The sequence below is a fragment of the Muntiacus reevesi genome, chromosome 14, assembly GCF_963930625.1.
Source record: "Muntiacus reevesi chromosome 14, mMunRee1.1, whole genome shotgun sequence".
NCBI classification, from domain to species: Eukaryota; Metazoa; Chordata; class Mammalia; order Artiodactyla; family Cervidae; genus Muntiacus; species Muntiacus reevesi.
In genome coordinates, this window is record NC_089262.1 from 11951706 (window position 1) to 11976751 (window position 25046).

Below are 25046 nucleotides of genomic sequence, written 5' to 3' on the forward strand. Positions count from 1 at the left end.
TTCGTAAGCATAAGAGGATTTTAGTTGATGGTTGAAAGAGATCAGACTTACATGAAAGCAAAATAATCAACCAAACCATTAGGTGTGATTATTGAGGCATTAATATTTCATTCTCAGAACATGAACTTGCCTCTCCATCTGCTAAAGACTGTCACTGAATGATGCAGACATGTGGACCAATAAAGTTGAGAAATTCAGTAACTCAAAGAGAAACAGTGGCATATTGTCAGCCTACATTAAATCAAGGATGCTAGTCAGTCTCTTTCCTGAGGGTCAAAGGGAGAGGGAATGCTAAGTCACCTCTGAAGCCAAGTTCAGCCACCAGTGACTGTGTCCACCCCGCCTCATTCATAGGACTCCCTGGCAAGAGCTCTTGGACATTACTGGTGGGTCCTATGCTATAGTTTTCTGTGTTTCTTTTTCTCAAGTTAACATTGTGGGGGGAAAAATGTCCAGCAGCCCACAGAGGACTTAGTATCCTTGTAGAGTCCATGCTTAAGGCCCACACAATTCCAGTGGCAGGAGGATTACAGAGAAGAAAGAAACATCCTATGCTTGGCCAGTCCAGCACCAGCTCTTCCCATAGACGAGACTAGTAACACCTGGGACTCCTTTTCTGCAGGAAAGACAAGCCCTGTTGACCCAGAGACTCCCTGCTGGCACACATCCTGAAGCCCCACCAAGGAGGCTTACCTTCAGAGGCAACACCTCTCTGTTTATGGAAAAGAAGGAAGCCATGGCCTTGGTCCAGGAACAAAGACCCGCTACATTCCCACACACTCGTTTAGCAGTTTCGATGTTGTAGTCTGCCATTTCGAAGTAAGGATTCAAAAATTCTATCACTTCTTCATTGATTGTGTCTTTCGGGAATTGCTGTGGAAGAATGGAGTGAAATAAAGTTAAAATGCCTTTGTCCATTAAGTCATAATCACATTATGCTCATGATACCACTGAAACAAATGGTTAATTCAGGATATTAGACAAATAAAATGATACATATATTTAGTATTGCAAATAAAGCAAATATATAAAGTGCATATATATATATGTACTTAGCATTTAGCAGCAACCTTCAGAGAGGTTCTATTAAACTCACCTGAAATGTGATGAAAATCAGTTGGACATTAAGCCTTCAGGGTGATGAATTAATTTTTAATCACTGAACTATCAAGATAATGAGAGAACTTTTCTCTTCTGGAGGGATAAAATTTCAAAATAGTAGCAGAAATGGATTAAGAGTGCCTTCTTGCATTAAAAGAAAATACTGACCAATCAGTGGAATTGGATCATTTAAAAATGGTGTTTGATCATCTCAATGAAGATAATTAAATGTTTTCCAAGTAGAAAGAAATGTAGAACCTAAACAATTCAGAGAAATAAGCCTGCACAGAACATACATAGCACAGAGCAAAACTCACCTTTACTCAGACCTCCTTAAAAATGCAAGTTTCTTTTGTGAGACTCAAAAAAATAGTGAAGCCAGAAGAATATTTGGGAGCAATAGAAGGATGGTGCTGACAAAAGGCAAATAGCAAAGTAGCTTCCAAGAACCCTGGCTCTGCAGCAGGTATATAAGGCAAGTCCAATGCCACTGCCACATTTTTCGGTGAGTATTTTTTGAGCCCCACCCCTTACCACCACTGCCCTTCCACACACTCATAACCAGATTAATCGCCACCCCCTCTCCACCCAAATAGCATCCTATTCCTTCACAGGGCACTTACATCTCAGAGGCTAATATTTCAATTATCTGAAACAAGTCTGTATGACCCACTGGTTCCAGAAGCTACTTCTTATAGCTGCTGTAAAAGGCCTCACAAGATGCTCTGGCCACAGTAGCCGCATGGGCAACATTGAATTAAAAACTGAATGAAACTGAAAAAGACACATACCCCAGTGTTCACTGCAGCACTGTTTACAATAGCTAGGACATGGAAGCAACCTAGATGACCATTGACAGATAAATGTGGAACATGTACACAGTGGGATATTTCTCAGCTATAAAAAGGAATGCATTTGAGTCAGTTCTAACGAGGTGGACAAACCTAGAGCCTATTATACAAAGTAAAGTAAGTCAGAAAAAGAAAGACAAACATTGCATACTAACACATATATACGGAATCCAGAAAGATGGTACTAATGAACCTACCTCCAGGGCAGCAATACAGATGCAGACACAGAGAACAGACTTCTGAAGACAGTAGGGGGAGAGGAGGTGGGATGATTTCAGAGAGCAGCACTGAAACATAAATATCACCATAGATAGCCAGTGGTAATCTGCTGTATGACTCAGGGAACCCAAAGCTGGTGCTCTGTGACAATTGAGGGGTGGGATGGGGAGGGAGGTGGTAGGGAGATTAGGGAGGCGGGGATATATGTATACCTATGGCTGATTCATGTTGATGCATGGCAGAAATCATCATAACACTGTAAAGTAATTATCCTTCAACAAAAAGTAAAATTTAAAAAAGAAACTATGAAAAAATGTTTTAAATAAAAACTGAATGAAAGACAGTGCTGAAGGTACTGTGTGGGGTATGAATGGGGATTGGGAATCCCAAGCCAGTTGTCTCAAGATCTAAATATTAAAGATAAAACAACGAAACTTCTAGAAGAAAAGCAGGTGCATTTATTCTACCCTAGAGACAGGCAAAGATTTACTAAACAGAACAAAGAAAGCACTATTAAGGAAAATATTGATAAACTGGACTATACTAAACTTAGGAACATCTGCTTATCAAAAGACACAATGAACAACTAAGGCAGAGAGTGAAAGAAGATATTTGCAAACATACAGATGACAAATTACTCATATTTTACATATAAAGAAACTCTAAAGCTCTAATGCTTATAATGTCTTATATTTGAAAGAGAAACTTCTACTCTGAGAAGATGCTTAAATACAAATTTTAAATATATATGAAGAATATCACTCAGACTTAAAAAAGAAAGAAATTCTGCCATTCATAACAACATGGACAGACCTGGAGGGCATATACTAAGTGAAAGAAGTCAGACAGAGAAAGACAAATACTGCCTGTTATCACTTATATGTGGCATTTAAAATAGTCAAACTCACAGAAGCAGAGAGTAGAATAGTGGCAGCTAGGGGCTGGGGGAGGAGGAAAGGGGAAGATGCTGGTCAAAGGTCAAGGGTCAAAGTGTCCGTTACACAAGATGAGAAGGTCCTGGGGACCTAAGTACAGCAATGTGAATACAGTTAACAATACTGTATTATATATTTGAAATTTGTTGGGAGACTAGATCTTAAGTGTTCTCACCACCAAAACAAAAAAAGGAAAATAAAAGGAAAAATGGTAGCTATGTGAGGTGATAGATATTTAATTGGATATTTATTGGATTTAATGGATGGATTAAACCCAGAGGATCAGATAGTTGAATGGCATCATCAATTCAATGGACATGAGTTTGAGCGAACTCCAGGAGATAGTGAAGGACAGGGAACCCTGGTGTGCTGCAGTCCATGAGGTCGCAAAGAGTCAGACACAATTGAGTGACGGAACAACAAATGGATGGACTGTGGTGAAGGCATTTCACAATGTATTAATACAAACATCAAAACATCAAGTCATACATCTTCATTATAACACATTTTTATCTATCAATTATACCCCAATAAAGATGAAAAACAGTAAGTTAAAAAATATGCATGCAAATTCATTTTCTGTTAAGGGATTCAGACACTCCAATGAAGTCTGAGTCCCCTCTTAGCCCATCATTACTGAACTACCAACCTGCAAATTCTGTAGAAAGTTTCCTGCTGTCATCAGTTTTAAAGATTCCTGCCAGGAAGGAATCGTGCAGCTTTTTTCCAGGTCAATTTTCACTGCATTGACCTTCCTCTGAAACAGCAGCAGCACACAGTCCATGATCCTCATGATGAGATGAGGGGGTCGGCCTAGCGTGCGGACAGTAGCGATGTCGGAAGGCTTGATGGTCTGGGGAGGAGAGGAGGTTATCATCCAGTCTCAAAACAGGAAAAGCGGAAACAAACATTTACTCTCCAAAGACTGCTACAGGAAGTCCCCTACATATGAACAAGTTCCATTCTGTGAGCACATCTGTAAGTCCCATTTGTTCGTAAGTCCAACAAAGTTGGCCTGGGTACCCAACAAACCCACTCAGCAATACAGCACTGTACTGTAATAGGTTTATAATACTTTTCCCACAAATAATACATAAAAAGCAAACAGATACAAACCACTTTTAACCCTACAGTATGCAGTACCTTGAAAGGTATAGTAGTAACAGAACAACTGGCACACAGGGGCTGGCATAGAGTGAACAGCAAGAAGTGTCACTGGCTAGAGGAGGGAGAAGGGGTGGGAGATGGTAGAGCTGAAGGATCGTCAGCAACAGGAGACGGAGGGCAAGCTGGGGTTTCACCCATGCCTGACACTGATCGAACCCACGTTGGCATCTTTGAAAGTTTGCAACTTAAACGTTCGTATGTAGGGGACTTACTGGACTTCAACAGAGGAACACAAGCATTTTTTTAAGTTCGCCGCAGTCATGAGGGCTAGAAGCATATTTAATCCCAAAGAAACACACATCCCCACAAGTTCAAAGTTTTACAATTCAAAGTGACAGGCAGAGACACAGTGAGAGACATGTTCGCCAGCCGATAAGGAGCTGTGACTTCTCTAAAATTGTTAACAGCCACTTAGTGTCAGAAAAGGAAGCAATCTGAAAGGAACAGAATCATCAGCTCTAAAGTAGGTTCCAGGGATTCTCAACCAGGGAAACTCCAGGACTTGCAGTGCTTTTTTTACTCATTAGTTATGTAGGTCAAGAATCTGCCTCTCTCTCTTACAGCTCATCACAGTGGACTGACACCAGCGGGTAGCCTCAGGGCTGCCAGTTGCATAATTAGAGGTTTCTTAGCTGGAAACTGACCTTTTGAAGATGGAACATGAGCAATAGGAATTTCACTAAGCTCTTAGAAAAGTGCTGCTCCATACAAAGATTCTTATACAGTGAATTACTTAACAGTCATATAGACCTGTTGTGGTCGATAATAATTGTTCTATCAGTCCTATCAATGGAATAAGCATTGGAAACACAAAAATAAGCACCTGATACTGTCCTATTTCTAGGACACACTGCACCTTCATTCTTTCTAGGTCTTGCAGACCTTCCATCTGATTTCCATTTGCAACCCTCCTGTCAAAGGAAGGAACCCCATGAACTTCATATCAAAGCTAATGATCTTTTCTCTGAGAATTTCAGGGAAAATAAGAAGAAAAGAAAAACACTGAACCTGGTAATTAGAAAGGTAACTATCTACTTTGAAAAGGGTTGTTTCAGTACACTAGCATTTGTGAATTCTAGACAGCTGGAGGTGAAGGAGAATTTGTGGTTAAAAAAAAAAACAAAACTGGAAATGGCAGACAGACCTTAATTTGAGATATTTGGCTATAAAAGAGGAAGGAGAGAAACATAATAGCTGCCAATAGAGAAAGCAGGATCAAATTAAAGTGGATATTAAAGAGCCTGACATGCTTACTTCACTTTAGCTTTTTGTTTGTTTTAAAATTTATCTTATCAAAGTATAGTTGATTTACAATGTTGTATTAGTTACAGGTGCACAGTATAGTGATTCAGTTATAAATATATGCATATATATATACACACACACAACAGTTTGCATCTTCTAACCCTAAATCCCAATTCAACCCTTGCCCAGCATTTTAGCAGCTACGAGTCTATTCTCTGCGTCTGTTTCTGTTTCATAGACAGGCTCATTTGTATCCACATATAAACGATACCATACAGTGTTTGTCTCTTTCCAACTTATTTCACTTAATATGATAATCTCCAGGTAGGTCCATCCATGTTGCTGAAAATAGCATATTTCATTCTTTTCATGACTAAGTAATGCTCCATTGTATATATGTACCACATCTTTCTTATCCACTTATCTGTTGATGGACATTTAGGTCACTCCCATGTCTTGGCTATTATAAATAGAGCTTCAGTGAAAACTGAGATGCATGTATCTTTTCAAATTAGAGTTTTCTCTGCGTATAATGCCCAGAAGTGAGACTGTGGGATCACAGGGTAGCTCTACTTTTAATTGCTAAGGAACCTTCATATTGTTCTCCACAGAAGCTGTACTCATTGACATTTCCACTGATGGTGTGGGAGGGCTCCTTTTCTTCCACACCCTCTCCAGCATTTATTACTTGTAAGACTTTTTGCTGATAGCCATTCTGACTGGTGTGAAGTGATATCTCATTGTAGTTTTGACTTGAATTTCCCTAATAATTAGTAATGTTGATCATTTTTTTATGTGTCTGTTGACCATTTGTATGTCTTCTTTGGAGAAACGTCTATTTAGATCTTGTGCTCACTTTTTGGTTGGGTTTTTTTTTATTGAGTTGTATGAGTTGTTTGTATATTTTGGAAATTAACCCTTTATTGGTCTCATCATTTGCAAATATTTTCTCACTGTCTGTGGGCTGTCTTCATTTTGTTTATGGTTTCCTTTGCTGTGCAAAAGCTTATAAGTTTGACTAGGTCTTATTTGTTTATTTTCCCTTTAGCTTTAAAAGGGGGAAGTCTCAAATAGACTTGGACTCAATTATATTGCGGACCCAGGTAAAATGAATTGGGGATGGGGATATAGCTGAAGGTCAACCTATTTCAGCTAAATATTAGATTCCTCTTTCTTCTACAGGCAAAAAATATGACTATTACATATGTGTGCATATATATATATATGTATATATACACATACATATACATATATGTTATTATCCAAAACAGTCAGGTTAGATTAGCAATGAGATAAGAACAGACACATTCTCTGATGTTACTTTATTGGTTTTGTAGATTTGCATGGTTGATGCTAAGACAGAGTTTGAATGTACCTGGAATTGCTTAGTATGAATTGGTAGTACTGGATTTCAAAACTTACAAGGAGGCAATAAGATGAAGTTAGAACCAGTGAAGGAAATTATTGAAAACCTCCCCCACATACCTCATCACCTTACCCCTATTCCCAGATATTTCTACATTGATGATGTTGCTGAATATTTTAGTGGTATAGAGTACTAAATTAGGAGGATATTGGAAAATATTTTATAATATTAAAAGAAATGTCAAGCTTTTGAAATCTTGTGAGAATGCAGACCTGTAAGAACTGAGACGCCCCATGCTCAATTCCTATAATGCTGTTAGTATCACAAGTGCAATAAAGGTTTAGAAGTTTCTTTACACTATCTTTGTCTTCTCTCTATTGATCAAAGACCCTCAGTGGTGCCAGAGTGTCTTCAAACAAGCAGGGGAAGGATGATGCTCAGGATCTTAGAGAGATATCTGCACCCTTATGTTCACTGCTGTATTATTCACAATGGCCAAGACATGGAAGCAATGTAACTGTCCACTGATGGATGAATGGATAAATAAAATGTGGTATGTACATCCAACGGAATATTATTCAGGCTTAAATAATGGAAATTCTGCCATTTGCAACAGTATGGATGCATCTGGAACATATTTTGTCAAGTGAAATAAGCTAAACACGAAAGAAAAATGCTGCATGATCTCATTTATATGTGGAATCTCAAATAAACTCATAGAAGCAGAGAGTAGAATGGTGTTGCCAGGGCCTGGAGGAAGAAGGAAATGGAAGGTGATGGTCAAAGGGTATAAAGTTTTAGTTACACAAGATAAATTCTAGAGATCTACTCTACAGCACAGTACCCACAGTTATCAATACTTTACTTTTACTTGAAATTTGTTAATGGGTAGACCTTAAGTTGTGTTCTTATCAAAAAAAAATAGTAATAAGAAAAATAGAATTACCCTATGATCCAGTAATCCCACTACTGGGCACAAACCCAGAGAAAATCATAATCAAAAAGATGCATGCACTCCAGTGTTCATAACAGCACTATTTGCAGTAGCCAGGACATAGAAGCTACCTAAAGGTCTATCAGCAGAGGAATGGGTAAAGAAGATGTGGTACACATACACGGTGGGATACTAATCAGCCATAAAAAAGAATGAAACTGGGTCATTTGTAGAGACGTGAATGGACTAGAGAGTGTCATACAGAGTGAAGTAAGTCAGAAGAAGAAACATAAAGATCATATATTAATGCGAATATGTGGAATCTAGAAAAATGGTATAGATGATCTTATGTGCAAAGCAGAAATAGAGACACAGCGCTAGAGAACAAATATATGGATACCAAGGGGGAAAGGAAGGGTAGGAGGAATTGAGAGATTAGGATGGACACATATACACTACTGATAAGCAGGTAACTGGTGAGAACCTACTGTATAGCACAGGAAACTCTGCTTAACGCTCTGTGGTGACCTAAATGGGAAGGATGTCCAAAAGGGAGGGTACGTATGTAAACGTATGGCTGATTCATCTTACTGTAAAATGGAAACTAACACAAACTGTAAAGCAACTGTACTCCAGTAAAAATAAATAAATAAAAATTTTAAAGAAAAAAACACTAATAAAGGGAGCAGGAGGAAACTGTGAGAGTTGATGGATGTGTCTATGGCCTTGAAGGTGGTGATGGCTTCATAGGTGTGCACTCATCCCAAACTCACCAAGCTATACATATTAAATACATGTGGCCTTTTGTATATCAATCATACCTTCATAAATCAGTCTTTTAAAAGTGGGACTGGGGAAGATGAGGTATCCACCAATCTGAGAGGCTAAGGACCCTGGAAGACTTCATGGATTAAGGAGGACAGTTTAGCCAGTGCAAGAAGGAATGAAGAAACAGTAAAGAAAGATACATCATCTGTAAGAATAGTGTGAAACTTTGGAAAGATAAGAAAAGAAGGCAACATCTTCACTGTCTCTAAAGAGTAAAAATTCTCTTATACGATACGTTGTATACCAACTCACAAAGCGTAAAGGCTTAACTTGGATCAAAAAAATTTATAAGTGTTTCAGGAAGTGTGCTAAGAAGGTAGCAAAACAATAGTAACTACATCACATAATGATGCAAACTCAATTGAGGTTATATAACTTGAATTAGCAATGGACAGGTCAGCAGTGTTCCATTTCTCCAGCCACTTTCTAAGCCAAGAGTCAGTAACACAGGGAACAGATGAGTAGACTAAGGATCTCATTCCCCTGACCAGGGATTGAACCGCACCCGCTGCGTTGGAAGTGCAGAGTGTTAACCACTGGACCAGAATGTTAACCACTGGACCACCAGGAAAGAAACAGTAAAAACAATTTTAACCTGAATCCAAAGCATCTCAAATTAGACCAGTCTCAAAAAGGGCCAGCCCTTGAAGATATGGCCTACTTCACTAGATTCAACATATTTTCCCAGAATCCAACCTCGTTTCTAATTTCATCATTTATGATATTGCCACATAATTGCATTGTGTTTGAAGCATGGTCAAAGCCTGACCTGAATGAGCAGCACTAGATCAGTTGTCCTTTGTTTGGATAATTTATATGTACACTCAGAGAAAGCTGTATCTTACTAACCTACTCCAACGTCCTCAACGAATGAGTGAAAAAAAATATTTTAGAAATTCTGTGTGACTTTTCCAATGTCACACAGCTTATTTGGTGACAGAGTTGAAATGAGAAGCTAGCACCCAGACCACTATTATATGGCACTGCCCATCACTTGTGAGTGAGAAGATAATATGTGAAGTGCCACGTGCAATATCTTAAAAAAAAGCAAATAACATCTCAAAGCAGAATATATCACTTGAAATCATTGCAGTGAAGAGAGCTTTGGTCTGAAGCAGTAGAACATTTCTTCATTCTTATTCATCTCTTTTGCCTAACCTTCCTCCGAGGCCCTAGAAGATGACATCTGTTATATCACAAAGCTGTACCTGCAAGGCTGCTTCTGCTTCTTCTAATGCTGGCTTTGCTGCTTCCAGTTTTTCCTCAGCAATGGCTTTGTCTTTAGAGATGCTGTCGACAATGGCCTGGGCTTTGTCCTTCACCTTCTGGACCTCAGCTTTGACCTTTTCAGCAGCCTGTGCTTTCATAGTCACTTCTTTTAAGACCTAATTCAATATAAAAACCAAAAAAAAAAGTACATCAAAAATCACCCAACTCAAAATGCACATTTTTGCCTAGATTTGTTGATTTTGTCCACTTAAACAATTTTTCATACATAGAATTAAGAGTATGGTACTTTTTAAAATTTTTATTGGAGTATAGTTGCTTTCGATGTTGCGTTAGTTTCTACTATACAGCAAAGTGAATCAGCTGTATGTATAAATACATTCCTGCTTTTGTGGATGTCTTTCCCATCTAGGTCATCACAGAGCATTGAGTTCCCTGTGCTATACCGTAGGTTTTCATCAGTTACCTATTTCATTCATAGCATCATTGGTGTATATATGGTATTATAATAGAAATAAATCATTTGCACTTCCATGGTTACAACTTAGAAAAGAAGCATACACCATTAACATTTATGAATTGGGAATTCGAAACAAATATGTTTCATGTGTCAATGTCTACCCACCATGTCAGCTTTATCATTGGCCACTTGGAGCTCCTTTTCTTTCACTTCCAGTTCTTTGCTCAGAGCTGCAACAGACTCCGAAGCTTCTTTTAGCTTTTCCAATCCAGTATTCATTCTGAGATTAAAAATCCAAGGCGAGGGGAGTGTTAACATGTGTGGTTCTTGGCCACATTTTCTAAGTACTGGTCTACTGATGGAGATGGTAATGGTCATATTTGAAGAATACTATATATACAATCGCAAGCCCAAGAGGCTTGACAAAAAGAGTAAATGTCTAGGCTTGATTTCAGACTAAAGTCACATGTCGGTTCTTCATAGACTAAGTATGAAAAGAGTGAGTCTGCTAAGAACACTGCATGATATGAGGAATAACAGTGTCAAGAATCTGTCTCATGCAAGAAACATGTTTAATGAACTTTAGCTAAATGACAACAGACTTCAATTTCTTGAAACCCTATCATGGAGGAAGGGAAATAAATAACTTCTTTTTTTCTAATGAGACCAATGACATTAAAAGAAGGAAGATTTGTGATCAAGGAAAGAAACAAATGTAAAGCCATCAAACTGCCTTGTGAAGGGATCAGCTGCTTGTTTGACTCTAAAATAATGTGATCTTAAAGACAGGAGTTCTTAGAGTCATTTAGTCCAACCACTCATCCAGGGGTCCCTTAGGTAGCAACCTTGCCTGCTTCTTGGCTGTATTCAGGCAGAAGATATATGTGTTCATAAAAGAGCAAAGCAGAGCTGGGAAGTTGGGAACAAATTTCAGTGAAGTAAGGTATTTGCTGTGCAGAGAACACACGTATCAAGCAGACTCTTCTATCCCAGACACTCAGAACGTGTGGGGACAAAGGGATGAGGGGAGGGGGGAGGGGATTCTGAGCTTTTTTGCAAGCTCAAAGTTTTTATTACTATCATCCAATACGTAGAAACTGGTAGGTCACAAGAAAACTTGGCAATATTTAATCCTAGTGGGCAAAAATAAAGCCACTAGCAACTATGGAATAATCCTTTGAACAAACTTGAAAGGAAGGTTTCTCAACCTCAGCACTATTGGTTTTCGAGGCTGGAAAACTCTTTGCAAGGATTTCCCAGATGGTTCAGTGATAAAGAATCTGCCTGCCAATGCAGGAGATGCAAGTTCAGTTCCTCAGTCAGGGAGATCTCCAGAGGAGGAAATGGCAACCCACTCCAGTCTTCTTGCCTGGGAAATCCCATGGACAGAGGAACCTGGCAGTCTACAGTCCAGGGAGCTGCAACAACAAAATTCTATGTGATGAGGATTGTCCGGTGCACTGTGAGGATATTTAGCACACCCCTGACCTCTGACTCTTGATGCCAGTAGTACCTCTCAACCACTCCCCATGCCCCCGCCCTAGTTCTAACAAACAAAAATGTCTCCAGTCATTGCAAAATGTCTCCTTGGAGCAAATTTGCCCCTAGTTGAGAGCGGCTCCTTTACAATAACTTCATATACAACCCTCACACTTACCTGTTGGCCAGAGTTTGCACCTCCACATGCTTCTCTCCGTATATGAACTTATAACCCTGAATAAAGGAGAGGTACGATTTGGGAGTCACATGGGTAGAACGTCGGAATCTCTGGAAATAATCAACACACTTCTCAGCTACCCCATCCTGGAAGGAGCCCATGCACTGAACGACTTCCTTCTTGGTTTCCAAACTGCAGTCAATATCATAGGCAGAGAGGAAGTGTTCAGACACTAGAAAGAATAAAGAAAGTTGCATGTGAAATATGAAAGTGAATGATCATTTTAAAAGTTAACTGCCTTGAGTCACACACGTAAAAAACAAATTTATGGTTACCGGGGAGGAAAGAGGGAAGAGTGAATTGGGAGATTGAGATTGACATATACATATTACTATGTAGAGAATAGATAATTTATAAGAACCTATTGAATAGCACAGAGAACTCTATTCAATATTCTATAATGACTTATACGGGATGAGAATCTTAGAAAAGGTGGATAAATGTTTACATATAACTGATTCACTTTGCTGTATAACAGAAACAAACAAAACATTGTAAATCAACTACATTCCAAGAAAAAAAAATGTTAAGTTAACTGGCTATTTAAAAAACTTAAGACAGTTCTTAGGAATGCATGCCATGTTTATAGTCCTAGCTAGGTAGATATATGTCAGCATTTTTGGCCCCAAGCCTATGACATCAACAATTTTATTTTTTCTTTCACGTACAAAACTGTGACAGACTTTAAGCCTTTCATAAGTCTTTGTTTTCTGGTATGTGTACAAAGAAGTCTCTTATACACAGCTGCAGGTTCTGGTCAGCAGCCAGCCTATTTTATGGTTTACATAAGGATGAAAGTGATACAAATAACTCAGAAATCAGTGCCACCTGGTACTCATATTTAACATCCCCATTTATTATTTTTTTTTTGGCTCACAACCTGCCATAACCTTAATTCCCCTGGCTGTGACTGCATTTGGCATGAGCAATGTTCGGTACTAAATTTTTTTATGCCCTGGCCATCTTATTCTTAAATGTGGCACCTGGCCATCTGTGGTCAATTCTAATTCATGGTATCCTTTAAAAATGTATGAGTAAAAATCTTCTGTTGTAGACCTTTATCCTCCCAACAGTGCCGAACATGGGACCAATTCTAAAACAGCATTTATTATAATAAGACCTGGCCATCAAGTCAGAGCAAATCCATCATCACATACACAGGGCATGTGTGCTGAACACCTACCACTATGAAACTTGGTCTCAATCCCAAGGAATTTATAAGATTTATACATAACATAGTTAAAGTTTATCATAAACACCTTTACTTATCTTAGGATAAAATGGTCTATGGATTTCCTTTAAAAGTGCTAATAGTATTGAATAATGTACATAAGAATTACAAACAGAAATACAGCCAGTAAGAAGGGAGCAAAAGAGAAGGGATCAAGTGAACAAACCTATCAGGTGATGGTTAGCAAAGAAATGAAAAACGGTATCTTCTCAATATTAGTGAAAGTCGCTCAGTCGTGTCCAACTCTTTGTGACCCCATGGACTATACAGTCCATGGAATTCTCCAGGCCAGAATACTGAAGTGGGTAGCCTTTCCCTTCTCCAGGGGATCTTCCCAACCCAGGGATCAAACTCAGGTCTCCCGTATTGCAGGTGGATTCTTTACCAGCTGAGCCACAAGGGAAGCTCAAGAATACTGGAGTGGGTAGCCTATCCCCTCTCCAGAGGACCTTCCCGATCCAGGAATCGAATCAGGGTTTCCTGCATTGCAGGTGGATTCTTTACCAACTGAGCTATCAGGGAGTAACTGATAGCTAAATTAAGTTCTTAATTCCATAACTGTGAGACCATTTACATCTATGTAAGTAATAGAAACAGTTTATCAATTGGGTTATAAATAGAGTTTAACATATACACTGAAAGGTAATATATTAAGACATTTGGAAGCTATATTTTTTTCACATAATTTAAGCAAACACTATAAAGAACAACTTAAATTCTAGGAAGTTTAAGTCTAGTCATTGAAAACACATGAACAATTCTTGCCTATGACAAATTGTAGGTTTTAACCATGATGGCAGCATCATTCACTATGTGCCAGGCATGATACCAAGTCTTTTATTTGGCATTAAAGGATATTCTCAGGAATGTTCCCACTTTCTGAAAACTTTCTTGTATTGGGTTAGTTGAAAAGTTCATTCAAGTTCTTCTATAAGATGTTGGAGAAAAATTCAAGTGAACTTTTTGGCTGACCCAATACTTACCATGTAATAATTTTTATCCTTCTTATGTAAACTGATAGTATCAACTGTTGTTATTGTTTAATCACTAAGTCAGGTCCAACTCTTTTGCAACTCCATGGACTGTAACCCACCAGGTTCCTCTGTCCATGGATTTCCCAAGCAAGAATACTGGAGTGGGTTGCCATTTCCTACTCCAGGGGATCTTCCCAACCCAGGGATCGAACCTACGTCTCCTGCATTGGCAGGCAGATTCCTTACTACTGAGCCACCAGGGAATCCCCATAATATCAATAACGATGACTTTTTTCATTATTTAGCAAATTGTCTTTGTGTCTATCCAAAAAGTCAAAGGAAAAATTGGAATGGAATCTAAGTATATGTTTCCATAGACCCATAATCTCTGATGCAGGGAAGGTTAAAAAAGGACCACTTCCTCTTAGGGTGACCCAAGCCTGCTAAGATTCAGACAAAAGGGCATGGGAAACCCTTCTGTTGTCTTCAATGTCCAATTACCAAGGTACCAAGGCCAGTTTGGGGGCCCACCTTTAGGCTGCTGTCTGAGGCGGGTGGAGGTTTGTTCACATCACTTGGTGTAGAACACGGTGATGGGTATTGGGGACAGAAGGGAGGACACGGGCCTCAATCCCTGAATTTTCCTGAACTGGAAATTTTCAAACTTCCAATTCATTTGGATTCAAAGAACTAAAGTAATAAAGTGAGGAGGGCACATGAGTTGCCTATCCAGTAGCCACCCCCTGTCTTTTAGTAACAAAAGAATCCTAAATTTGCTCAGAGTAGCAATCCGCCCAACTAAAAGTCTTTGATTCCCCAAACTCTCTTGTAACTGGAGGTGACCCAGTTCTGGCCGAAAACATGGCAGACAAAAGTCCCTGGGGAAGAACCCTGTCCCAACTAAGAGACAAAGCTTCATGTGGCACCAACAGACACATGGCCCTGAGATGCAGCAGCGCCCTGGAGGGTGCCTCACCCTAAGGATGATAGCAAGCTAGGCACAAGGTCCCCAGTTGTATTCTAGGCTGCACATTTCTGTACTTCCTTGGTAGCAGGAAAAAGAAAAAAATTAAATAAAAACCTTGTTTACACCAAAAATAAAATAAAAAACTTGCTTATGCCACTACTGCTCTGGTTTTCTCTTACAGCCAAACACATAATTAATGCTACGTTCAGAGGGAAAAGATATCTAATCCTGGCAGATCCTAAATCACAAAACTTTATCAATTAATCCTTAGAATATCCCTAAGTGATGGATATCACTATGTATATTTTAAAGATAAGGAAAATGAGGCTTACAGAAGTTTGCTTGCAGGCAGAAGCATCTGAATTCAAAGCCAAAGATGATGAATTCCAATGCCTAAAGCACCTTGATTTAGAAATTCAAATACAGCAAAACTTTATAGAGTCTTTAGAGTGTTAAACAACATTTTTTATTGAAGCTCAAAGTTCAAAAGTATCTTCTGACTAAAGTGCTTCATAAACAAAATATGTTAATTGTTCTGGGAAACAGCAGGGACTATTGCGGTTGGTATTCCTTTCTGAGCGATTATTGAGTGCAGTTGCCTCATTTCTCTTTATGCTCCATCCTTAATTGCAAGCAGTTGCAGAAGCAGTGGTGTCTGACTCATAAGGTGGAAATCTTGTATATTATATTAATAAATCAAGTAATATTTTTGAAAGAGGGCCAGTTTATACATATAATTAAAATGGCCTTCTTTGAAAAGAAATATATGCCATATATATGCCATTGACTTTATTGAGACATTAGTTACAAATAAGGATGGCCTATTTTAATAATAATGTGCTTATTTAAAACGGAGCCCAGTAGGACATTAATAATTATCTTCACCTTGGAGAAATCTGAGTGAACTGAATTTAGTAGTGACTTTGGAATCACAGGCTTTCATTAAAAAACACAATATCACCAGAATAAAGATAATAGGGATACTTATAAGCAACTCAAAACAACTCCATATTAAGCTAAGAACAAAGATTTGCCAAAATGAAGATTACTAAATGGTGGGAAGGCCAAGGATTTTATAATATAAAATAAAGCATATTTTTCTTTAAATGTTTCATCTAGAGATTCAGTCCATTTAAATTCACACATATAAAGAATTTCATTTTTTTCAGAAGCAATATAATTACTATAAAATCTTGTATTTGTGGTATGTGTGAGATCAAGAGGAAGACACTTGCCTTATTCTGAGTATCTTTAACTTATAAAAATACTCTAAACAATAAGAATAAACTATTCAAAAAAATAAGAAAATAATACCATTCATAATAGCACCAGAAAATAAAATATTTAAAAATAAACTTCATCAAAAATAGTGTGAAAGACTTGTACTGAGAACTATAAAACACTAATGAAAAAATTACAGTAGATATAAATATATAGAAACACATCATATGTTCACAAGTTGGAAGAATCAATATTGTTAAAATATCTATAGTACCCAGAGTAATTTACAGATTTTATGAAATCACTATCAAAATTCCAATGACATTTTATACAGAAATAGAAAAATTAATGCTAAAATTCTTATGGAACCACAGAAGACTCCCAATAGCCAAAGCAATTTTGAGCAAGAACAAATCAGAATCACTTCCTGTCTCAAAATGTATCAAAAATTAAAACAGCATGATAAACACAGGCATGTAGATCAATGGGACAGAATAGAGAGCCCAGAAATAAACTCACACACGTATAGTCATGTGATTTTCAACAAGGGTGCCAAGAATATTAACACAATAGTGCAGTAAGTCAGACAGAGAAAGAAAAATATCATATGATATCACTTATACGTGGAATCTAAAAAAAAGAAAAATTATACAAATGAACTTAGTTACAAAACAGAAAGAGACTCGAACACATAGAAAACCAAAGGGGAAAGCTCATGGGGAAAGAAAAATCAGGAATTTGGCAATAACATACACATCTAGAGGAGGAAATGGCAACCCACTCCAGTCATTCTTGCCTGGAGAATTCCATGGACAGAGGAGCCTGGCGGGCTACAGTCCATGGGGTCGCAGAGAGTTGAACATGACTGCGTGATTATCACTCATTCACTCAGCAAAAACACTACTACATATAATATAGATAAACAAGGGCCTACTGTATGGCACAGGGAATTACAATCAATATGTTGTAATAACTTACATGTGAAAAGAATCTAAAAAATAATGTATAAATGTATATGTAACTGAATCACTTTGTTGTACACCTGAAACTAACACAACATTGTAAGTCAATTATACTTCAATAAAAAATAAAAAGTAGAAGTAAACCACAATATTATATAACCTCATACCTGTTAGGATATCAATGATCAGGAAAAAAAAGGTAAGTGTTTGCCAGGAAGTAGAGAAATGAGAATCCTTGTATACTATTGGTGGGAATGTAAATTGGTACAGACACTATGAAAAACAGGAAATTTCTCAAAAAATTCAAAATAAAACTACCATATGATCCAACAATCCCACTTCTGGTTATATATCCAAAGAAAGTAAAATCAAGATCTTGAGCAGATACCTACCTGTACTTCCATGTTCACTGTAGCATTATTCACAATAGCCAAGACATGGAAACAGTGAAAGTGCCATCCATGGATGAATGGGTAAAGAAAATGTGATACTTACATACAATGGAACATTATTCAGCCTTTAAAAAAAGAGAAGGAAATTCTGCCATGTGCAACAACATGGAAGAACCTGGCAGGCATTATGCTAAGTGATATAAGCAGACCACATGAACAAAAGCTACATGATGTCACTCAAATAAGGAATCTAAAATGGTCAAATCACAGAAGCAGAGAGTATACTGGTGGCTGCCAGGGGCTAGGAGGAGAGGGAAATGGGGACGTGTTAGACAAAAGGTACACAGTTTCAGCTATACAAAATGACTAAGTCCTACAGATCCCCTGTATGCCATTGTGCCTAGAGTTAACCATACTATACTATCCAGTTAAGATCTTACTAGGAGGACAGATCTTACGTTAAGTGTTCTTATCCCAAAATAATCATTATCATCTTCATCATTTAAGGGAGGAGCACTCAGGGAGAATGGGAGAAAGAGGGTACTGGGTGGGAAGAAAAAGACCACATTTGAGAATTTTGAAAGAACAGCATGTATATTATCTATGGTGAAACGGACCACCAGCCCAGGTGGGATACATGAGTCAGGTGCTCGGGCCTGGTGCACTGGGAGGACCCTGAGGAGTCGGGTGGGGAGGGAGGTGGGAGGGGGGATCGGGATGGGGAATACATGTAACTATATGGCTGATTCATGTCAATGTATGACAAAACCCACTGAAATGTTGTAAAGTGATTGGCCTCCAACTAATAAAATAATATTAAAAAAAAAAAAAAGAATGGAGTAGGAGGAAAGAGTGACCTCACATAAGGATGGGAAGGCAGACAGGACCAGTTCTTCCCAGCCTCGAAGGCCACACTAGAGAGAGACTGACTGTGCTTTTTCCTAAGGGCAGTAGGTTTTAATTAGAAAGCAATGTGATCAGATTTATGCTTTCATCACTGTTCCACAATGTGAGATGGATGAGAGACAGGTGAGAGAGGAGGAGAGATCATTAGAAAGCTATTTGAGTTTTCCAGGTGAGTTACAGTGATAGCTTGGCCCGGGATGCCACTGAAAGGCAAAGAGTTGGATAGATTCCACCATATTTAGTGGATAAAGTTGGCATAACAGTGATGGAGCAGACTTGAGAGTTGAAGAAAAGTGTTAAAGACAAAGAACTCTCAGATTGTCGAGTTTCATGGACAACTGTGGGACTCCCTAAGAGAGACTGACCTGAAGAGACCCAGTTCAGTTTTAGACATTTTGGGTTTAAGAAGCCTATGAAACATCAATGAGATTGTGTCAAGCAGGCAGTTGAGTGCACAGATTTCAAGCCAGGGGACATACGATACCAGAGATAAAAAATTGATGGGGCCTATTACACAGGAGGCTGTGGATGAGCTTGCCAGGGAAGAGAGCTGGAGGGAAGAAATGAGTCTGCCTTGCCCTCCAATATGCCTGGCTCCATAAATGGCATGTGAAGCTCAATAAACATGTTCTGAATAAATGAACAAATAGGTGATGCCTGAAAGTCAGGGCACTTGCTAGGAGCTGAGAACAGAGAAATAAAAGCTTCCCTGCCCCCCATGGAATCCTGGCTGAGGCTGATGCAAAGAGATGTAAAAGAAGGGGGCAGATTGTGAGAAATCAACAATGTCTTGTGATAGAAGGGATAACTGAAATGAAGACTTGCTAGGAAGGGCTCCATAATTTAAATGACATCATCCTAATTACAGTATATTACGGTGTTTGTCACCTGAAATTGTTATCTTTATCGTTAGCAATAATACCTTACATGATAGTCTACAAAGCACTTGCATACCAATTATCATATTTCACAGTATACTTGAATGTAGCTCTTACATACTGTGGTTTTGTGCTTTGCATTTATATCTTACTTCAAAGAATTTTAAAGTTTTATCCTTAGTTGTATTGACATTTTAATAGGATTTTAAATTTTTAAATCATTGGCATTTTCTCAAATCTTATAAGAGGGAACACTGTACCCCGGTATTTCAAACATATTAAAGTATTCTATGTTTAAAAGACACAGATCAGAAAACCGTTATTCCTGAGAGTAGAGTGCTAAGAATAAAATGTCAGCAGTAAAAGAATCCACCTGCAACGCAGGAGACTCGGGTTCGATCCCTGGGTTGGGAAGCTCCTCTGGAGAAGGAAATGGCACCCCACTCCAGTATTCTGGCCTGGGAAATCTATGGACAGAGGAGCCTGGTGGGCTACAATCCAGGGGGTCACAAAAGAGTTGGACATGACTTAGCCACTAAATCATCACCACCACTATACATATACTATACATATATATTGGCTATAGCTATTGGCTTCTTGCACCTCTGATAATTCCTTAAGCTCCACTGTCCCCAGTTTTCCATGTATAATGAGTGGGAGACAGTGAATCAGTCATTCTCCCACTGGCAACTGCAGAGCTAGGGAGGGAGGTATGGTAAAAGCGGGTGACAGGGCCATGAAAGGATTAGGTTTCAGAATCCTTTCTCCCCTCTGCTTCCCACTGTTTTATCTATTAGGGCTACCTGCCATGTTTTACTGGAAAATAAGCCTCTTCTTAATTATTATGAAGACACAATAATAAAAAGTCTGAAAACAACTGCCCTGAATCAGGGTTCTCCTGAAGTCGATACAATAGGTCAAAGGTGAGACTCAACTATCTCTACCTTTTAAAATAGCCACAGGCACTTTCTCACCAAAAGCTGAAAAAACCATAAACTGAAGGAATGCTCTCTAACATCTCCTATACAACTTTCATGTTCAATTGCATTTACAGACTAAGAGAAGCATTCATGTTCCACAGGATGAAGGATTAAACATAAGCAGAAGCAGCAAGGGCTCCAATCATGAAAGTCTCTGTTGAACAATCCTTTTTCAGGCCCAAAAACCATCAGAGGATGAATGATAACGTTTTCTTCTTTGATTTCCAGCCCAGCAGCCACAAGAAGGAATTACCTGGCTTAAACTGCTCTGAGGTTGACCAACCCACTTAAAAAAGAACACAAATGCTATTAGAGAGATTAAAACCTCAGTGCCCTCCTGTGATGTCCCAGGACCTGCCCGGGGACCAACTGAGACAAAGCTTTAAACCACACTGAAAACAGTAGAATCACCACAAATTAACCCAAGGGGGGACAGGCTGAAGATGTCATTCGCTGATAACCACACTCTGGGGAAAAAATTAGCTGCCAAATGAGAAAGAGCAAAGTCTTGCAAAAATCCTCAAACCTTGGACAAAGTGACTTTTGGCTCAATCCAGCGGATGGCACAGAATATAAATACATACACACACACACACTATAAACCAGAAGTTCTGATATAAAAAATCTCCCCCATACCAACCAGCAACTAAGGCATCCTTGGGCCATCGGCTGAACCAGTCAATAGTACATCCTGAAATAAGGGCAGGAAACTTCAGAGCTCGATTTCGAAACTTCTCCCCCACCGGCGAAAAGCAGAGTACGATGTGAAGGTTCTGTCGGACCCGGCTCATGAAGTAGTCATACAGGTTCTCATTCGTAGGAGGGCGCCTGGGATACTCTTTTTTCATGACTGGTATGAGATCACTATTAATTTCATCAATTTCATCACGAGCAAAGAGGTTGGAGACCTTCGAGAAAAGTGCAGACATTCAAATTCAATACAGGAATATAAAAACAAATCAGAATTTACAGCCTGATATGTACAGAGTATTTTCTTCATTTGTGTCCTTAAACTCATGTTTAGAAAATCAACCAAAGTCCTCACAATAAGATAGACCACATTTTAATACACATAAATTCTTCTGTTTTAAAGTCACAGTCCTTTAAGGGGGTGAATGGACATATCAAAAATCCAACCAGCTTTCCTTGCAACCTTCTTCTGTTTTTCCATCTCTCTCTTGGAGTTTCCATTAACATCTTCAACATTTTGATTGGGAGTTTTATTCCTCAAACACCCAATAGCAAAAGCTATTCTTCAAACCAATCACCTAATCCCAATAATAGTACTGATTCAGTACTTTAACAGAGAGAAATACAGAAGGAAATCCTAACTCTGGAGGGTATCTGAAGAGGTAAAACACATATGTAGCACATATCCACAATGAAATGTTACTCAACCATAAAAGGAATGAAACTGAGTCATTTGCAGAAATGTGGATGGACCCCAAGGCTGTCAAAAAGAGTGACGTCAGAAATAGAAAAACAAATATCATATAGTAATGCATATATGTGGAATCCAGAAAAATGGTACAGATGAACCTATCTGCAGGGCAGGAATAGAGGCATAGGCATGAAAAGAAAGGACTTGCTGATACAGGGATGTAAGAGGAGGGTGGAATAAACTGGGAGATTGAGATTGACATATATACACTACTTTGTATAAAATAGCGAGCTAGTGGGAGCTTGCTGTATAGCCCAGGGAGCTCAGTTCAGAGTTCCGTGATGACCTAGAGAGGTGAGATAGGGGGACAGTGGGAGGGAGGTCCAAGGGGGAGGGCATATACATAGAGTTAATTCACTTCGCTGTACAACAGAAACCAACAGAACACTGCAAAGCAATTACACTCCAATTTAAGAGAAGAATAAGCTCCTACCTCACCCGATGACAAAACATTATTCATATATTCCAAAAATGACTCATCTTTAATTTCATTGTCTGTGAAAATAAAAGTGATGCCTTTGCCTTGCCGACCAGCTGTTCTATACAATGTCTTCAGGTCTTCCATCAGATTTGATGTGTTGTAGGATCTAGAGAGAGTGTCATTGTGCCATTAGCTAAAATATGTTCACGGAAAGGAAAGATCCTTGTAACAATGCTTTATGCCATTTGGTTAACCAAACAATGCTGATATTATGCCATCAGTTAGATATTTTGTTGCATGCAACTGTTACTGGTTCACTGTATTTACTTGCAAAAATGAAAATAATTTTTAAAACTCCACATTTTATAAAATATAATATTACACACAAAAAACATCTAGAGTGAAAAACCAACCTGAAACAAAAGTGTAATTTTTAGCACAACTAAATGCCATCAAAATGAGTATACACGTCTCATTTTGAAAATATTTGTTGGTAAAGATAATGGAAAAGCCAAGCTGGAATATTTACTAAGCACCCATCTGCAATTTATATTTTAGAAGCTACCTCATAAAGTGAATTAAACTAAAGAATTTCAAGTCTTCATTATGTGGCGTGAGGGAGACACCCTGTTATAAATGGGGCCCTCCTAATCCCCAACACAACTATTTTCATTGCATCTTTGTATCTCACATGAAAGAATTTTCTGAGCAATCAGTACACTGCAGTAGAATCACTGGAAACATTATTAAATATCCCACTCTAACTCTTCTCTCATGTCCAAAGCAATCCTTTAGTGAAAGTCAGCTTGCAATCATGAAATGTAAAAGAGGTCTCAATATAGGGGAGCCCATGACTGCCAAAAGGGAAAATTAAGATATTCTTATCCTGGAGGCTCAGATTCAGTAAATTAGTACCTGAAGTTTTTGTCATTAGATAACTCAGAATTCAAGGCACAAGAGCCAATGGCCTTCTGATTTTTGAAAAGCTACAAAATATTTAACTTCTATGCTCTGGGCTTTTTCAACGTTTAAAACCTAAACTCTGGAACCAGAAATACCACTACCACGCAGCAAAATTTTAATTTATTTATTTTTGACTGGAAGATAATTGCTTTACCATAATTGTGTTGCTTTACAATATTTCTGCCAACTTGAACCAGTCACAGGTATACACATATCCTCTCCCTCTTGAACTTCTCGGTCACCTCCCACCCCATCCCACCCCCCACCCCGCCAAGTTGTCACAGAGTTCCAGGTTGAGCCCCCCGTGTCATGTAGCAAATTTCCAAAGGCTATCTATTTTGTGTATGGTAATGTATATGTTTCAGGGCTGCTCTCTCAATGTGTCCCACCCTCTCCTTCCCCCACTGTATCCACGAGCCTGTTCTCTACGTCTGCATCTCCACTGCTGCCCTGCAAATAGATGCATCAGTACCATTTTTCTAGATTCCATATATATGCATTAATACATGACATTTGTTTTTTCTCTTTCTTACTTCAGTCTATATAACAGGTTCATCCACCTCACTAGAGCTGACCCAAATTCGTTCCTTTTTATGAGTGAGTAATAGTCAGTTGTATATATGGACCACAACTTTGGTATTCATTCATCTGTCCATGGACATCCAGGTTACTTCCATGTCCTGACTATTTAGACGGTGCTTATGAAGCAATATTTTAAGAAAACATCTAGATAAATGAGATGAGATCTGAAAGGTGAGAAAAACATGTTCAAAGACACAGTCCCCTGAGAAAGAAAGAAAGATGTGGGGAGGGAGCGAGGGAAAGGATGGAAGGGAGAGAGAGAAAAAAAGAGAGAGTGGTACGGAGAACAAAAGAAAGGATCTTCTTGAGATATAGGGAAAAGTTTCAGCCCAGTCTCCTAGATCTCAAGGACCCCACTGCCTCAAATAACATGGCCTGAGTCGTCTAACAAATAGCTGTGCTTCCAAAGGAGAGGATCTTACTTCCTGAGCCCTGACCACATGGCTATATAAAGGCTAACACAGTAGGATGGTCTCTGGAAGCTTCCGAGAAGCCAGAGAAGGCCCTGACCGTGCTCTTTCTCAGTACAAGAGCATCCCCAGCATGACCCACAGAGGAACTAATTTATCACAGAGAGAGGAGTCATAAGATATTTTTTCTGAGGTAGCACAACATCATCAAAGTCAAGGCAGATCAGAAACATTGTGGTCAATTCCCATGTTTATCTGGGTTTTCAGGCAAATCATAGCCTTTCTGAGTCTCAGCTATAAAATGTTCTGCTAACCCACAAAGCCACAAAGTTCTTTCGAAGATCACATTAGATCGTGCTAATGTAAAAGTACTTTGAAAACTGTAAGTTTTATACAAAACATGAGAACAAAAATCTCAGAGTTCAATCCCTTTTCTGAACAGGTTATCTTTTATCTATTGTTGCTTCTAGCCACAAACTAGAATTATACACAATGTAACTAAAATTATTTCTCTGTTTTAGTACTTAGGAAAAAAAAAATAACATTCTAGATTGATTCTCCAAGCAGAATTCAGTAATTTAGAGCAAATAAAAGGTGTAACAACAACAACCTGAGTATCTGGCTCTCCAAACCCAGTGTTTAATCATTTCCAACATTTGTCACAGCAA

General features: G+C 38.6%; 1 protein-coding gene across 1 annotated transcript in view; it reads right to left on the bottom strand.

The window, feature by feature from the left end:
- Window positions 1-25046, bottom strand: part of DNAH5 (dynein axonemal heavy chain 5) — a 308357-nt gene that overhangs the window by 72781 nt on the left and 210530 nt on the right. Inside the window, exons 54-60 of the mRNA XM_065905594.1 lie at window positions 22436-22589; window positions 21202-21469; window positions 11991-12222; window positions 10499-10613; window positions 9855-10031; window positions 3756-3959; window positions 694-873 (exon numbers count right to left, since the gene is read on the bottom strand). Of these exons, the coding sequence (XP_065761666.1) occupies window positions 694-873; window positions 3756-3959; window positions 9855-10031; window positions 10499-10613; window positions 11991-12222; window positions 21202-21469; window positions 22436-22589 (1330 nt within the window). The remainder of the gene's footprint in view (window positions 1-693; window positions 874-3755; window positions 3960-9854; window positions 10032-10498; window positions 10614-11990; window positions 12223-21201; window positions 21470-22435; window positions 22590-25046) is intronic.